This window comes from Balaenoptera physalus (genome assembly GCF_965194825.1).
Source record: "Balaenoptera physalus genome assembly, chromosome: 12".
Lineage (NCBI taxonomy): Eukaryota > Metazoa > Chordata > Mammalia > Artiodactyla > Balaenopteridae > Balaenoptera > Balaenoptera physalus.
Window position 1 is genome coordinate 64,101,697 of NC_138897.1, and position 17,189 is coordinate 64,118,885.

At 49.3% G+C, this 17,189-nt stretch overlaps 1 protein-coding gene across 3 annotated transcripts in view; it reads right to left on the bottom strand.

Moving 5' to 3' along the window:
• L3MBTL4 (L3MBTL histone methyl-lysine binding protein 4) overlaps positions 1-17,189 on the bottom strand; it is a 318,381-nt gene that overhangs the window by 260,002 nt on the left and 41,190 nt on the right. For all 3 annotated transcript variants that reach the window (XM_082418694.1, XM_082418695.1, XM_082418696.1), the window contains one exon: positions 8,541-8,632. In XM_082418694.1, the coding sequence (XP_082274820.1) occupies positions 8,541-8,632 (92 nt within the window). The remainder of the gene's footprint in view (positions 1-8,540; positions 8,633-17,189) is intronic.

Sequence of the window (17,189 nt, forward strand, 5' to 3'; positions counted from 1 at the left end):
CTCCATAACTGAGAGCTTTGGAGAATGTGAGAAACGAACATGAATGGGAATTCGCTCTGTTCTTCAGAGTCCCAGCAAGCAATCGGCTTAAATGACTGCATGGTGTAAGGCCACATTCTGGTCTGCACACACACTTCTTTCCCTGCTCTTGATACGTGCCTTGTGTTTTAAACCCCAACCAAACATCTGAGTATAACTGTTTTCAAAACATGTTTGGTTTTTCTGGGGGAGAATTGTTAAACACCAACAAAGTTATCTTAAAACTGGGGGACAACACAATACATATAGAAGACAAAAACAAATAGGTAGACAGACAAGCAAACACTTGAGCCAAATAAAAAAAGCATATGAACTGAGGCTGTCATGTGATCCTCAGCATACCCAAGTTCACGATATAATGAGGAATTTCATTACAGTGTATAAAGCCATGCATGGTCATCACGCGGCTCGTGACTAATATTTAAAGTGTTAGCTAAGATTGGGCTCCCCTGGTGGCGCAGTGGTTGAGAATCTGCCTGCCAATGCAGGGGACACGGGTTCGTGCCCCGGTCCGGGAAGATCCCACATGCCGCGGAGCGGCTAGGCCCGTGAGCCACAACTACTGAGCCTGCGCTCCCCAACGAGAGAGGCCGCGACAGTGAGAGGCCCGCGCACCGCGATGAAGAGTGGCCCCCGCTCGCCGCAACTGGAGAAAGCCCTCGCACAGAAACGAAGACCCAACACAGCCAAAAATAAATAAATAAATAAATAAATTAAAGTGTTAGCTGAGACGGATCTACATTAAAACTCTCCAGGGGCGCTCAGTGATTATCAAGTACTTTGGAAACATGTTCAAAGCACAGAAAACCTGACATCTGACAGAACTGTTTTGGTTGGAAAGGGTTTAGGTTTCTCAAATAGTTCCACATGGGGTTACACCAAATGTGAATGTTCACGGCAGTGTCTTTCTGCACTGCAGAACTACACACAAATCCAGGCTTTACTGAAAACAAAACACACACACACATTTTTCAGGTTCTATTTAACGTACTGGCATATTTAGAAAAATTAGATGTTTAAATATACTTCAGGTCTGGGTGAAAATGTTAACTTTAGGGAGAGCGTGAGTTAAACTCACTGCTCCCGCGAGGACTTCAAGTAAGGAAGGACAGACAGTGGGAATGTGTCCGCACAAGGTGCCTTGTATTCGGGACCATCAGGAGACAAATTAGGAAGGAGTCTTTTCTCACCGGCTACCCCCTGTCCATCATCCTACAGCTGGCTGGAGTTTCCTTAGCAGGACACAAAGCATTTCTTTCCGAAATCATCTAACAGATGGTCAGGGACAGCAGGAGGGGTGGGGGGCAGAGTAGAGCCCGGAGCGTGGGGCATCGGGGGTGCAGGTGGCACCGAGGGAGCCACAGGGGAACGGGCAGGCACCCTGAGTCTGGAAGTCAGGACAGTAGCTCTGCCTCGCTGAGGAGACGAAGGAGGTCACCTGGGGAAATACCTCTGCTCTTCCTCATGAAGGAAGTCAGTACGTCTTCAAGTGTGAGGGTAACGGAGAGAGTGGAAGGCCAGCACCTGCCAAAGTTAGGATTTCAGATGAAGCTCCAATGGTGGGTGGGCTGTAGCCTGGGCACACACCCCGAGGTATGAGGGTCAGGACATGGAGAGGACGACACCTCGGCTGGCAGGCCAGGAGCAACGGAGGGCAGCCAAGGGCGTCCCCATGTCCATCCAGGCAAGTCCTGCCGGAAGCATGCCTGGAGAGCAGGCCCAGGGAGCAGGGCCGGAGAGCAGGCCTGGGGAGCAGGGCCGGAGAGCAGGGCCGGAGAGCAGGGCCCAGAGAGCAGGCCTGGGGAGCAGGGCCCAGAGATCAGGGCCCAGAGAGCAGGCCTGGGGAGCAGGGCCCAGAGAGCAGGGCCCGGAGAGCAGGCCTGGGGAGCACGGCCCAGAGAGCAGGGCCGGAGAGCAGGGCCCAGAGAGCAGGCCTGGGGAGCAGGGCCCAGAGAGCAGGGCCCAGAGAGCAGGCCTGGGGAGCAGGGCCCAGAGAGCAGGGCCCGGAGAGCAGGCCTGGGGAGCACGGCCCAGAGAGCAGGGCCGGAGAGCAGGGCCCAGAGAGCAGGCCTGGGGAGCAGGGCCCAGAGAGCAGGGCCCGGAGAGCAGGGCCGGCTGGCATTCCCTACAAGGGACGGTTCCAGGGAACACAGGACTGGGAGCCAAGAGAAGAGTGGTTTGAAGAGTTGCTGGCATTTAGTAAAGTGAACTACACGTCAGACACAGTATCATGCTAAACATGTTATGTACATCGTAGGTGATTCTTCAGCGGTCCCGGAGAGGGGGTGATGCTGGCTGCCATTTTCAGCTAAATCAAGTAAGAGTCAGAAGAATGCACTACAGGCCCCTTCTCTATACAGTGAGGGGGGAAGAGGCTGGAAGGACTTGATGAGGCAGCCTATGAAAAGCCCCGAGTAAATAAAAGGCGCTCAAAAGTGTTCCTCTCCCAGAGAACCAACATGCAGAAAGGAATTAAGAAGGAAACCCAGTCAGTCTTCCAGGAGATTACAGTTCCACTAAGGGGCAAAATACACCTACCCGTCATCCCAGAGAATGACAACTAACGTGGTCAAACACACCCAGTACACAAACGATAAACAGAACCACACTTTACAAAGATGAGTCCGGCAACCACCTGCAGGAAAGGTTCACGGCGGGGCCAGCCTGGATTGAGAGCATTTAAGAAACTTTAGCTACAATCTGTGTGGGGCAAAAAAGCAGGGCTTATTCCTAAATTAAGGCAGGAGTGGTAGGTGCACAGAGAAGGTACTGAAGAATTAGGAGGTGAACTTGAGCTGACCAGACCACCGAACTCACACTGGGCACAGAGAGGAAGGACCCCCGCCAACCTCTCCCAGGACAAGGGGCCGGGGATGCAAGCTGCGCTGCATGCAGGAGAGCTGTGTGCCATCGCAGGGGCAGGGGGTGCAGGCAGGGAGACGGAGGGGAAGAGCCCCAAGACCAGGAACCCGGTGTGTCCGGAGGAACGGGGTTCAGGAGATGATGAGGTGCCCGGGGAGCCACAGAGAACGGGCCTCAGACTACATCACAGGAGGAGGAAGGGCCTGCAAGGAGGGGGCCGGATTGAGCACCATCAGGGGCTGAGCATGGACGGGGTGCTGGGGTGGGAGGTGTAAGATGAAGCTGAGCACGTGTCGGACTTGAAATCCTGGGGGTCACTTCTAAGGGGCAGCATCAGGCAGCGATGGGAGGAAAGGTCAGGATGCAGAGGCTAGAGGAGGAAAAGGTTAGAAAAACCAAGGAAAGAGAAAACGCAGCCTGAAATTTTAAGAAGTTACACCGGACTCGGGAGATAAAATGGAGAGGAAAATGCAGAGCCTGGGGCAGTGTTCGTCTTCAAGCTGGAATCGACAGGCGTGTTTGTAACCTGGAGGGTGAGGACTGATGGAGCGGATCCGTGATCTCCCGGGAAGCAGGACTGGGAGGGGCTGGCGCACAGGTAAAGCGATGCCAGATGGAGGAGGGAACTTCGTCCAGGGCAACAGGGGAAGGAGGAAGGGCGGTGCAGGGAGTGAAGGCTGGTGACAGGAAGCCAAGAGGGTCTCACCATATCCATCCCAGGGGTGACCGCCTCCTGCCAGGAGTGAGGGAAGATGCCTCAGAGAGCCGCCCTCCTAGGAGACAGTGGGCAACCGACCAAGGCCCTGGAGGGCAGCCAGGCCCGGCCACAGCACGCAAGGCTCTTGGGAAGCAGAGGCCACCGGGGAGCAGGTGTGTATTTGGGCTGGAGCCACTGAGGACGCTGCAACGCTTGTTTCACCCCAGGTGGGAATAGCGGAATCACGGGAGGGTAAGGCGAGGGAGCAGACCCATAAGAAGTCACTCGGGCCAGGCGCAGGGACAGAGAAGCACCAGCAATGGAAAGGAGATGGCACCTGTGGTCGGCAGAATAGCAGCCCCCGAAGATGTGCAGGTCCTAATCCTGGAACCTGCGATGCTGGTATCTCATACGGCAAAAGGGGTTTTGTGGATGTGATTAAGTGAAGAATCTGAAGATGGGGAGAAGGTCCAGCAATGTCCAGGTGGCCTAATGTCATCACAAGGGTCCTTATAAGAGGGAGGTAGAAGGACCAGGGAAGGAGACGCGAGGATGGAAATAGGCTGGAGTGACATGGGCCCACAAGCCAAGGGATGCAGGTGGCCCCCCAGGAGCTAGAAAAGGCAAGGAAATAGATCCTCCCCACAGCCTGCAGAACGAATGCAGCCCTGCTGGCCCCAGTTTAGACTTGGGACGTTCTGAATTTTAAGATAATAAATTTGTGTTGTTTCAAGCCACTGTTTGTGGTAATTTGTTACAGCAGCAAAACGAAATTAATACAACACCTAGCCACATGGAATTCAAATTAGAACTATATTACTAAACTATAAAAGATATATGAAGATATCCAAGAGACTTTTAACTTTCTCATGATTACTTTCATTTTGTTCTGAAATACCAAATTATTTTTAAAATGTGCAAGTATCCCTGCTTTTCAGGGGCCTGATCTACCTGGCAACCCCATGCCGGCTGGAGACAGGAACACCTGCCTGGGGATAAGAAGCAGAGCGTCCCGGGAGGATGGCCGAGGACAGCAGGCACGTGGGGCTTGGTGGGGCTCCCTGTTCCCAGAGGGCAGTTCAGGGCCAGGGCGGCTGTGCTCCCTCAGTTGCAGCCCGACAGTGATCTGACCCCAGGTGGAGATCTGGGTCCCGTCTTCATGCTACTCCTGTCCCGTCCCCCACCCTGCAGATGTGCAGATGGAGGTGCCTGGCAGGTCCGAGCGGACAGGGCAGGGTGGGCGGGCCGGGGCAGCTTCATGAAAGAGGGGGCTCTGAGGGGGACATGGACCCATGAGGTTCGAAGAACAAGAGAGACACAAAGGCCTGCAAACTCGGATAAAGATGGAATAGTCAAGCGGAGCCAGCGTGGGGACCGGCCCCACAGGCCCGGAGAAGCCCCGTGTGGACGGGCCAGACCCCGGGGACTCGACTCCAGGCCGACAGGTGTGGACCTGTGACGATCGACAGGAAGGAGGAAGGCTTTAGGGAGACACGTCTGATGAGGAGATGACTGTCAGCGAGACAGGACAGAGAAAAGTTTTTAAAACCAACCTCAAAACAATCTTTTAAAGTTTAAATCAAATGGAGATTGGCACATTCCACCAGTAATGAAGAGAAAATGTTTTAAAATTTTCTATGTCAACAGAAGGTGTTTACATCCTTGTATACTCATTACTCCAGATGGTAAAATAAATTATAAAAAAATGACAAACTTCGTCTTGTACAAAAAGATATTTAAAATAGACCTACAAGATGCAAAAAAAAAACCACGTGCAAATGAAATAAGTGTATTCTTTAAAAATACCCACACATTTTCTTGGTAGAATCCGTATCTGATCTGCATGACAGAATTGACAGTGTGCGTTTGTGTGTGTGTCATTGGTATGTTTTCTAAAACTTGACTATTAGAATGGAAACTATATATTAAAAGTAAAGCAATACTCTTTTGAGTAGTTTTCCATTCAGGATATGCAAACTATTCTAAGTTTTATTTTCAACATTTCACTATTAAAAGCTGAAGAGTTCCATCTCAGCTGGCTGACCTGAACACCATGGTTATAATATTTACACAATGAAAATGAACATTAATAGTCAAGAGCACAATACCAACACAAAACTGAGTTCAGTCTGATCCTCCTGGCCTGGAAGGCTGGCATGTACCATCTACCTTTTTTATTCTATTGAAACCTACTTTCGATCATAAACCATGCTTACTTCATCTTACATATATATATATATACACACACACACACACACACATAATATATGTATCATGTATATATAGCATATACAGAGCATATATATATATATATATATATATATGTACAAATGCTCAGTTAGGGCAACATCTTCCATCCTCAGGACAAACCAGATGTAATAGGTGGTGACTTCCCCTTCACACGCAGGTGAGACGAAGCCCCATCTCAGCACAATACACCTAGTAAGCTCATTACTTGCATATTCCAAGGACAATCAACAATTCTCCCTCGTGCTGTTATCACGTTTTCTGGGCATATCTTACACCCCAACTAGATGGCAAAACTTTAAAAGTCCATGTCACAAGCACACTAGTGTTTCCGTCCAGGTCTTACGTGGTGCTTTGCACACATGGAGCCTGAGTTTCACCATCAAGCCACACGTGAGTGGCTTGACGGTGCAACTCCGAGTGAAGGGAGAGGCTGCCACCACATCAGGTGCGGCGGCTGCCTCCTGTGCCAGTGCCTTACTGTCACCTTCAGAGCTGACAGAGGTTAGAGTTCAGAAGCTTGAGGAAGTCATAGTTCTAGCCAAGGAACCATGCAGATGGTGCGCCCTGCCCCCTGCTCCCCTCCCCAACTGTGTTGGGTCTCAGAAGGTCAAGGGGGAGGCTGTATGGCCCACAGCCCATCACTACACGGTCCCCAAAGCAGCATCAGGATCTACTTCAGGACAGAAATCCCACACTTGCCCTGGAGGTGCCTCAGTCAGCCCTAGGACGCAAGGGGAATCTGGGGAGAAATTCCGTTCTGCAGGAGTTCCTGCGTGAGTTGATGGACCTTAAAGGATCTGAGAGAAGAAAGTCTGAGAAATAAAGTGAACACACACTGGCTGAGATGAGGGGAGAAGGCGGGAGCTGGACGGGGATCTAGCACTTTGCTGCCATCGGCCAGAACTCGCCCTGCCCTGGGAACCACACACACTTCACCCCCGACATCCAAACATCGGACTCAGTCCCAGAGGATCCTGGTGGAGGTAAGAGAGGATCCCTGTCCTGGGGTCCTGGTCCGAGGACACACGCAGGTCTGATTCCTAGGACACTGTGTCCTTCTTGGTCAATCTCCGCCTTAGTGGCTTCCGGCTGCCTTGAGATCCTGGACGGTCATCTCACCAAGCACAGCCATCGGGTCACAAGCCTGGCCTGTGTCCTCGCATCCTGGACCCCAGCTAGGCTACATCTGCCCTTGGAGGCCACAGAAATGCACAGGCCTTCGCTGGCTCCTGGCCTGAGCCCTCTACCCTCTGACCTGGAGTAACCACTGCAGGAAGGGCATGAGACGGCACGGGGCGAGCTGGAAAGGGTGACTACAAGTTACACTGGGTCACCCCGGTCAAAGCCAACACTCTGTAAACAGCATCCACACTCAGAAGTAAGGAGAGGTTTCCGGAAGCCACTCAACACAGCTGGTGACAAGAGCACACTGAGAACAGGCGCTGTGCATCCTGTCACCTCGGGAACTTACACGCTTAGTGGAACGGACCCCCTAAGTCTTGTCACGTGACGGCAGTGGGGGCAGCAGGACCCGAGTCCTCAGCAGAACCCGCACAGACCTGAAGCCTTCTCCCCCAGGGGACCTCTACCCGCGCACAGGAGCCCCAAGGCTCCTCATGCTTCCAACCCATGGCCTCCCCGGCCGCACCCTGAGGTTCTAGTTCAGCAGGTCTCAGGAACATGCACGTCCGTGTTTTCCAAAGCTCCCTGGAAGCATCTGGTATGAGGACTGGGCAGAGAACCCACAAGGCGATATTCAGTATGTCTTAAATTGCGAGATGCCAACACCTGCAATTTAAAGCAACACCTGCAACGAAAGCAACATCTGCTTTCGTTCTGTGTTGGCTACACCTCTTCTCCCCGGTTCTACTGCCATGTCCTAGATTAAAACTGCTAGCCTTCTCACGTAATAAAACGTACTACAAGTAACTCAACGGATGTCATGAAAAGTGAAGCAAATAAAAAGTTTTAGCTTCTTTCTGCTGGTTAAAATGCAATATAATGATGCAAATCTGATGCGATTTTTTTTATACAGATCACCCCTGAAATAATGAAAGCACAGCCTGTGAAGAACAGAAAGGGCATTGGAAGGTTTAGTACCTTGGGTGCCAAGATGAGCCCCGGAGCTGCAAGCCCCTGGTGCCAGGAGTCATTGGGTGGAGCGAGTCTCCCGGGGCTGCTCCGGGCGTCCCTACAGTCAGGGACAACCTGCTTTCGGGGGTTCAGTGTCCCCTCCAACATGCTGCCTGACCCACCACTTCACATGCAACACATCAAAACAGACGTCTGGCGCTGATCCTTGGGTGGACAGATGCAGGTAACAACAGCGAAGAAGAAGAAGAACTCACGCTTGGTGCCTACCACGTGCCTGTTATATCCGACGTCCTTCACACGCAGAGCAACCCAAGGAGGCAGGTGTGGTGATTCCCCTGCTTTACGAACGAGGACCCCGAGGCACAGAGAGACTGGATGGCCTGCCCGAGGCGGCAGCGCTAGGTTTCAAACCAGGCAGGCCGGCCCCAGAGCACACACGGAATCACTAAGGCTTGGATCAGCTTTGTTATGTCACTTTCCAGCAAAGCCTACAAATCAAATAAGTCGGTATGCTATCTAGGCAAACGATTTCATTTCAATGGATTCTCTTACGTGTTGATTCCCTGCAAAACTCTAAGACCTTCAGGGATTTGCTCACCTTGGAAAACAGCTCAACGGGCGCTGCCACGGCCTCCTGTTCCTTCAAGTACTGCTCCCAAGACCAGGCCTCACGCGTGGCCACCGCAGGGGCTGGAAGAGAAAACACAAGGGCTGTTCTTGAGACAGTTAGTGACTGAAAAATTACGCAATTAAAGATAAATCCAAGAAGCAGACTCATTACTGAAACCGATGATCAGAAGACCAAGCAACCAACAGGAAGGAGCCTTATCGCTGGCGTTCCGTGAGCATCTGGTACAATCACGTCACCTCGCGTCCCCAGCTTTTCCTGGGTTAGAACGGACTTATGAACACGCCCCATCACCGACTGCCAATGACACGCACGCAGGACGGGCGCCCCCAGCCCCCCTCAAAGAAGAGAGAACAGGCACAGGTTCTCTAGAAGGTGACTTGGTTACTTTTAAGGCGAAGGACCTGAAATTTTTTTTATAATCTCCTTTCACTTTCCTACCTCTTCTTGGTGGGAATGTCAATTGGTACAATCTGTCGAAAGGCAACGTGGAAACTGTCAAAAGCCTTAAAAATTATTCGTATACTTTGAACCAGCCATTCTCCTAGGAAACTGTCTTAATGCAATTACAGTGATGTGCCCAAGAGTTTATCCTAGAACCCTTCATAACAGTGAAATACTGGAAACAAACTGAAGAGAGGGCTGATTAAATGCACTGTACAGATGTGTCATTTTAATAACAGCTCATAAAATTACATTGCAGAAGACTGCTGAATGGCAGAGAGAAGCTATGGTAATGATACACTAAGTGGGGAAAAAAAGTTTAGGAAACAAAATGATCCTTTTTGGTAAAATATATAATGGAAACAAAAAATACTAAAATCATATAAATCAAAATCGTAAATGAAGTCATCTTTAGGTGCCGGGATCATAAATAATTTCTTCCCATTTTTCTTTGTACTTTAGTTTTCTGCTTTTCTAGATGAATAACTATCCTTTGTAATTCAATAAAAATATCATTTTTAAAAAATAAAAATCTGGCAAAAAAGATTAATAATTGTTTGAAGTTTATATTCTATGTTCCAGTAACTCCTTCTCTAGGGTTAGTACGCTAAGGAAGTGGTCCTGATAAAAGCTGACGGTGAAAATGGACATCACACCATTATTAGAGCAAAAGTGCAAAGTAATATTAACATGGGAGAAAAGTTAAATAAATGTTATTTATACATACATATACACATATATGATTATGAAGTTGTCAAAAACTATACTTTTTATAAAATATCTTGAGAATTTTCTGGGATATCTTGAGAATTTATTATCAAAGTAAGGATACAAAACAGTATATATTTTATGACCTTAATTTTTAAAATACAAATTATTACATATATTAATAAAACATTTGTTTTTCACATACTTATAAAGCCCCTTCTCCATGCAAGGCGATAGGCATATATGTGTGTCTACATATACAAACACACACGCACAGAAAAGAAATTGGAAAGAAAACAGCAAAATATTAACGGTGATTATACGTGGGTGGTGGGATTAATGTAAATATTCTTTCCTTGTTACTTTCTGCAGTTTAAAAATTCTCGACAAGCACTATTATAACCAACCACACACACACGCACACTTGCACACACACACTCACACACACACACTCCTGGAGAATTCTCGTCAAAAGCACTCTGTGAGCGTTAATTTTAACATTTATCTTGTTGTGAAGTGTCCCCGAGGAAGGTCTAGATGGTGAAAGGTTAGAACTACAAGCATGTTGGTGGTGACATGTAGTTAGGCACACCTCAAAGTCAAACACTCGGAACCTCTCAAGACGGTAAAGCAACCTGATGGAATAACAAACACGAAACTCCACCAGCTGTGCAGGAAGAAGTAATGCGGACTTTTAATCACTTAAAAAATATGTTCTGAGCTCCTCTTCACATGCCAAGAAGTATGCTGCCCGCTGGAATAAGAATATGACCCAGTCCCTGGTCTAGTAAATGAAAAAGAAACAAATAATGTGTATTATTTTTCCCTTTAATAGTCATATATACAATTGACCAAAAAAAAGTAATTAAAGCTCAGGTTATAAGGAAAAAATCATATCAAATTACAGTTTAAAACAGACCCACAGAGCATGCACATTAATAATTACTGTTTATCAATCACAACACACTGACCTGTTCTTGCTAAGAAATACACTTATTAAAGTATAAGAATTTTAAAAAGCACTTTAACCATCAAATAAGGCTAAGAGAACTGTTATCAATGGATTTCCTTGCTTTGTTTGGAAACAGTGCGACATCTCTGGGAGATTCCCACCAAGGAGCTCGCAGTCTGTTAGCCATCACAGCACTAGAAGATTTGCTGCCATTTCTACACGACATGAGATATTTTATTTTGCTAAACACAGAAAGCAATTTGACAAACCCTGAACATTCTCTGGTAAGATTATTCAACATCCCTATTTTCACATAAGCATTTTACAACATCACAATTATAAGCATTACCAAAAACATTACAGCAGTGTTGGCTCCAAAGCAAATATAAATGTCTCATTTTCTACAACAGCTGCGTTCCTGAAAAACTTGTGTGTGAGGGGTGACATCACCATGTCGTCCCCAACGCAGAAGAAGGTCATTCCTCACAAGAACCACGAACGACTATTGAAGACCAAGACACACTGAGAGAACCCAGACCCAGGGGTGAGGCTGAAGCCACCCCTGCACCCAGAGACCCAGACGGATGCCCGGACGGACACAGTGGGAGGGGAGAGGAGGGGCTGCAGGTGACGCTGACCACACTGCCCCTCCCCCAGGCCTCCCCAAGCCTCAGGCTCCTCCAGTGGGAAATGAGGGCTCTGGGGACAACCAGCCCTCACTCCCAGCATCCTGGGTCACTATGTGGGAGCCCCTATTCTGACCTCGCCCCACAGGGACTGCAGTGGAATCTGGAGTGCACAACGCTGGGGACTGACTGTGAAGGAGAGGGGGGAGGGGCTCGCGACACCGGCACAGGGATCTCGGGATGGAGTTCACACCTGCATCACCCACGTGGGGACCCCAACCTGCAGCTCTGCTCACCTGCAGAACCAAGTCAGGGCGCAGTCTGACGAGGGAGCTCGATGGGGTGCATACCTGCCTGAATCGGACCCTCAGGGAGGAGTTCTGTCGGCCCTGAGCCTGCCCTGCCCAAGCCCACGCCAGGTGTTGCGTCCCAGCCCACCCACGTAGAGAGAGCCTTCCAGGCCCATCGACCAGAAGCGCTGGGACAGTCCTGTAAGAGGTGTGTTGGGCGGCACTCGAGCAAAGCCAGTGGCCCTGTCCAGCCAGGGAACTGGGGTGCGGGTCAACTTGAGGTAAGATGACAAAGAGCTTTACTGGCTTTCAAGCTGCTTCGCCCACTGCACCCGGGCAGGGGACCTACCTCACAGCCCTGCTCACCACCACGTACAGCCTGTCCCCCGGGAATCCACCCAGACCACAGGGGACGCTGCGAAGCCCACTCCACAGCCCTCCGCACGTGGGCGCCTGAACAGGGAGTGCAGCCTGGGGCCTCCTGTGTCTGCAGAGCAGAACCAGGGGCCTCACCCTCAGTGCACACTCAGGCCTGACTCAGGCCCCCAGCAATGAGCTGTGCAGGCCCCAGGTCCCAGCCTGCTGCCCCGCCAGGGAGGGAAGCTAACTCACACCCCGTCCACTACTGAACACGTGCCCAGTCCCGGCCATCCCGTAAGCCTGACCAGAGAGCCCAGACGACTGCAGAGCCTGCCCTCCAGCCCCACCTGGGGAGGAACCCAGCCAGCCGTCGTCCACCTGTTCTCGGCCGGGGCACAGCCCCCATCCCTGTCCTCTGAGCTCAAACGGATGCCTCCCCCCAAATAAACCCTAACAGCAGGCCCACCTGCCCAAGGGCTTTACCAGCAGACACGCCCAGGAACCCACGCCCAGCTGACTGGTGAGGAACCGTCTCTGCCAAAGCAAACTGCACAGCCTGGAAGACGAGCCCCACTGCTCAGACGCACAGGTTCCAACGTGAGGAACCAGGGATCATGAAAAGCCAGGTAACTATGACACCAGCAAAGGAACCAATAAAGCTCCAATGGCTGACCCTAAAGAAAGAGTGAATTATGAACTGTCAGACAAAGAATTCAGAATAGTCCTCTAAAGGAAGCTTAATTAACTACAGGAAAACATACACAGACAACTAAACGAAACTAGAAAAACAATGCATGAACAAAACAAGAAGTTCAACAAAGAAATAGCCACCATCAAAACAACCACAATAATAACAAAAAAGCCCGAGAGTTCAAAAATACACTAACTGAACTGAAAAATTCAATAGAGTCTCAAGAGTAGACTGGACCACGCAGAAGAAAGGATCGGCGACCTGGAGGATAGGACACTGGAAATTCCCCAGTCAGAGGAGCAACAGGAAAAAAGGAGGATAAGAGAGAAGAAAGCTGGGCGGAATTATGGGACACGGTGAAAAGAAACAATATTCGCGTTATGGAAATTCCATAAGGAGAAGAGAAAGAGGAAGGGATGGAAAGTGTATCTGAAGCAATAATGTCTGAAAACTTCCCAAATGTAGGGAGAGAAATGTAAGTTTCACATCCATGAGGCCCAAAAGGGCCCCAAATAGGTTGAACCCAAATAGGACTACACTGAGACACATTATAATTAAATAGTCAAAAGTCAAAGACAAAGAAAGAATTTTAAGAGCACTAAGAGAAAGAGAGACGTCACATACGAGGGAAACCCCATAAGACTATGAGCGAATTTCTCAACAGAAACCTTTCAGGCCAGGAGAGAATGGGACAGTTTATTCAAAATGCTGAAAGAAAGCAGAGTCAGTGCTTGGATGGGCTGGAGGCTGGTGGTGTGTGCATGTGTGTTACACCCTATGAAAGCACAGGTGCACTTGAGCCAGGCCACGTCCTCACAGACAGCAGACACTGGCATGCACAGGGTTAGCTCTTAGAAGCACCCCCTTTACAAAGGGCTCACCAAGTCTAAGAGGACCAGGCAGCAACATCGCCCTTGGAAAAGGGGTTGGCACACTGAGTAGGACACATCCCAGACCAGATACCCGTTAATCCTGTAAACCACAATTGTGTCCTGCTTTATCATTTCAGATCTGGAGTTTGGAATAATTGAGCTTATTTAAGTTGATAGAAAACCACCTCTACTCCTTTATTTCAGCTCTTTATATGAACAGTCCTCCATATGTGCGTGCTAGTGTTTTGTTCTCAACTCCTCTTATAAAATTCCATAACATAAAAAGCACAGCATGCTGTTTAAAAATGGAAAGAAGCCCTAGCTGTCATCTAGCTCTGTGTTTTTTTTCAAACCTTAAATTTCTTTCTATCTTGTCATACCCTATAATGGAAAAGAATCTGAAAAAGAATATATATATTATATATACAGATATATATACACACACACATATAACTGAATCACTGTAAGTCAACTATACTTCAATAAAAAAAGAAAAAAAATTATAACAGCACATTGTTAACTGAAGGTAATGTTACCATATTTAATTATATTGATGATTTTGAACACTCTCTTCCTCATTTAAAAAGTGATGCATGCTGATTTTAAATTCACTGCCAAAAAAAGGCATGATCTGTCAACAAACAAAACTATATATCAAATTTTCTTTGGGGACAAAATGTACATTAAAATTTAACCATATGTTATAGAATCAAAAATAGATAAAAACTGTTTCCAAAAATAAATAAATAATATTTTTTAAATTAAATTAAAATGTTTCATCAATATGGGGGCTACAAGAATATTCTCTCTAGTATGACCCCATTTTTACCTACAGAAGTATCTTTCTAGGAGCCCCACCATGAGACATCCCGTGAGTACAGGTACGCTGCCTGCCCCACGCTCTGGCCACTTGGCATCACATTGATCCCCCTCGGAGAGCAGACACTGACAGATGAAGCCTCACCTGACACTAAGAACACCTAGTTCTAGGAAACTGCACAATACTTATTAATGATTTTCTAAACTAAAATTAAAAATGGCCAGGGGTGAAGAATGAATAAACTGTCATTCTTAAGAACAGAACCACGTAAATCCTGTAACTCATGTCCCTGAGAGACACCTTCCCAATTCCATTAACCATAATCACAGCCTTTCACACCAACGTTTCAACTTCATTTCAAAAGTTACGTTGCATCCGGCTCCATTGGCAGCATCTTAGAAAATGTGAGAAAAACATTTTATTTTGTGGGTTGTCGGTAGCAACCAACCAAATTTATTACACACAGATATAAATAATGCCTCCCTTTGTGGTACCAACTGGAAATGATACAATTTTCCCAACGTTATAACAACTTATCACTGCTGGGAAATAACCCCGAAACAGAAGCTCCATGAATATAACTGCACTTCCCAACCTCTCACATGGTAATAACTCTGCCGTGTCTCCATAGCAAGGACTTCCGCCTGCTCTGCTGAGAACATTTTTCATTTGCAAATGTAGGCTGCGTCTCATTCCAGTACTGAATTCAAAACCAGTTGTTGCTCATTTCCCTGCGCATAGCGTGTGCTGAGAGCCAGGACACGCCAGGAAATGCTCGGGGACTTGACTCGTGCTCACGTGACATCTACCCTAGTGGGGGAGACACACGTGCAGACAGACAAGTGTCACCCTCACCCGGCATACGGAGGGACTCAACGTTTCTGTGAATAAATAGGCAGGCACAAGTGTTAACGTGCACCAGTTAAGAAACCCAAACAATGCATCTGGGAACAAAATAAAGAAGGATTAATTCCGACCAGAGGACGCTTCCTGGAGACCGCTGCTCTCCCAGACAACCAGAAAATCAGCAGGCGGTCCAGGGAGAAGCAGCAGGAGCAAAGGGACAGGCTGCAGAGGGAAGAGCCCCTGACAACGCCCGTCTCGGCATCACCACGGAGCCTGTGGGACACACGGAGCAGAACGCAGGGTCGCTGCACGGGGAGGGAGCAACCGTAAAATCGGGCAGGTTCTTCCAAGTCGGAAGTAAGAACTTGCTCTAGCACCAGTGCTGAGTAAGAAGGAAACAAATGCCAGAGACAAAGACTGAAGGCGGAACGATGCCAACAGTCCAGGCAGAGGTAACGAGGGCGTTCCCTAGAGAAAGGCGGGGAGCCAAGGGGCGACGCAGAACTAAACCCGAAGGACCTCGGCCAACAACTAACTGCCAGCGGCGGGGTGGGGCAGGGCGAGGTGGTCCAGGGAGGTGGATCCATCGGGGGAACCCAGTGGGGGACCGGCAAATCGAGGGAGCGACGCAGGAGGCTGCAAGGAGGACGGGTTATTGTCAGAGATGTTGAGTTTTAGGTATCTGGAATAATCTAAGCATATATATATATCCAACAAAAGGAGATCCCAAATTTTTCAGCAAGAGGCAACTGAGAAACATGGAGAAAGAAGAACCAAGGTCAGAACGTGTGCATCCGCATCAGGGGTGAGTGAAGAGGTGGGGAGGAGGACGGGGGACAAGGAGAATGGGCAGGGACCCAGGGACACACACAAGACCTGGAAGTCAGGGTGGCAGAGGGTCCCAAGGGCTGAAGGACCAGCACCGTCCGATGCGGAAGAAGGTCCAGCGAGACCAACGTGGGAGAAGCAGCTGTGGCCGGGCGGCCAGGGTGTCACCGTGACCTCAGGGACAGAGGCTTCGGTGGAAGAACATGCTCGGAGGTCAGACTGCACAAGGCCAAACGCTGAAAAGAAAGTCTCAGGGAAGCAGCAAGTGTGCCACGCTCTAAGAGGCTTGCAGACGAGGAGAAGAGACAGGTCGCAGGAGAGCCGGAGGGGCACCAGTCACATGACGAAAAAGGAGCTCTTCTCGTTCTTAAGGACTGCAGGGAGCAGAGGGCATTTCAAGGCATCAGCTGAGGGGCAAGAGCTGGAAGACAGAGATGAGGCTCCTAGAAGAGGGGTTGACCCAGGGGGATGTGCGGGACAGAAGACTCTGAGAACACAGCAGCAGAAGGGCCCTACTAACATCAGAGAACCTTCGGGAAGGAGAGAGAAGACATCACCCCACGACCTCGATCTCCATGACCAGGAGTGCGTCACAACTGGGAACACATGGGCAGGACAGTGATGGAAATTCCTCTGGGACCAGATGTGAGGCGCACAAGGCCGTCCTGAGAGCCGCTCGGCCAAGCCGGTGACTCTCAGAGGGGCTCCCGGCAGTCTGGGAGCAGAGCAGATGGTTCAGTCCATGGACAGCTGGGCACCGATGAGGAGACAGCCCAGTTGGATGAAGGGCACCAGCCTCGAGCACATAAGATGAAACGCGCCAGAGGCCCCACCTGGCCAGGGGCGCAGGAAGTCAGGAAACTACTGACGAACACAGAGGAACAGAAAAGCTAACCTACAGGACGCGAGGGCTTTGACAAGCTTCCACGGAACGAAGGAGTAGAAGGACCGTGGTTCTGAGGGTGTGACCAAGAGAGGATTTCAGGGTCCAAAATGCGGTGACTCAGCCACTTCCCCGGGTGCTGCCACAAGTGGACAGAACAACAGTGCACAGGACCAACACCGGAAACCTGTGTGCAGCAGAGAAGAGAGGTGTGTAAACAACCTACTCTAATACGGTGGTTTACAAGTGTGGTCACCCCCTGGAACTTGTGAGAAATGCAAGTTTTGGAGGCCATACCC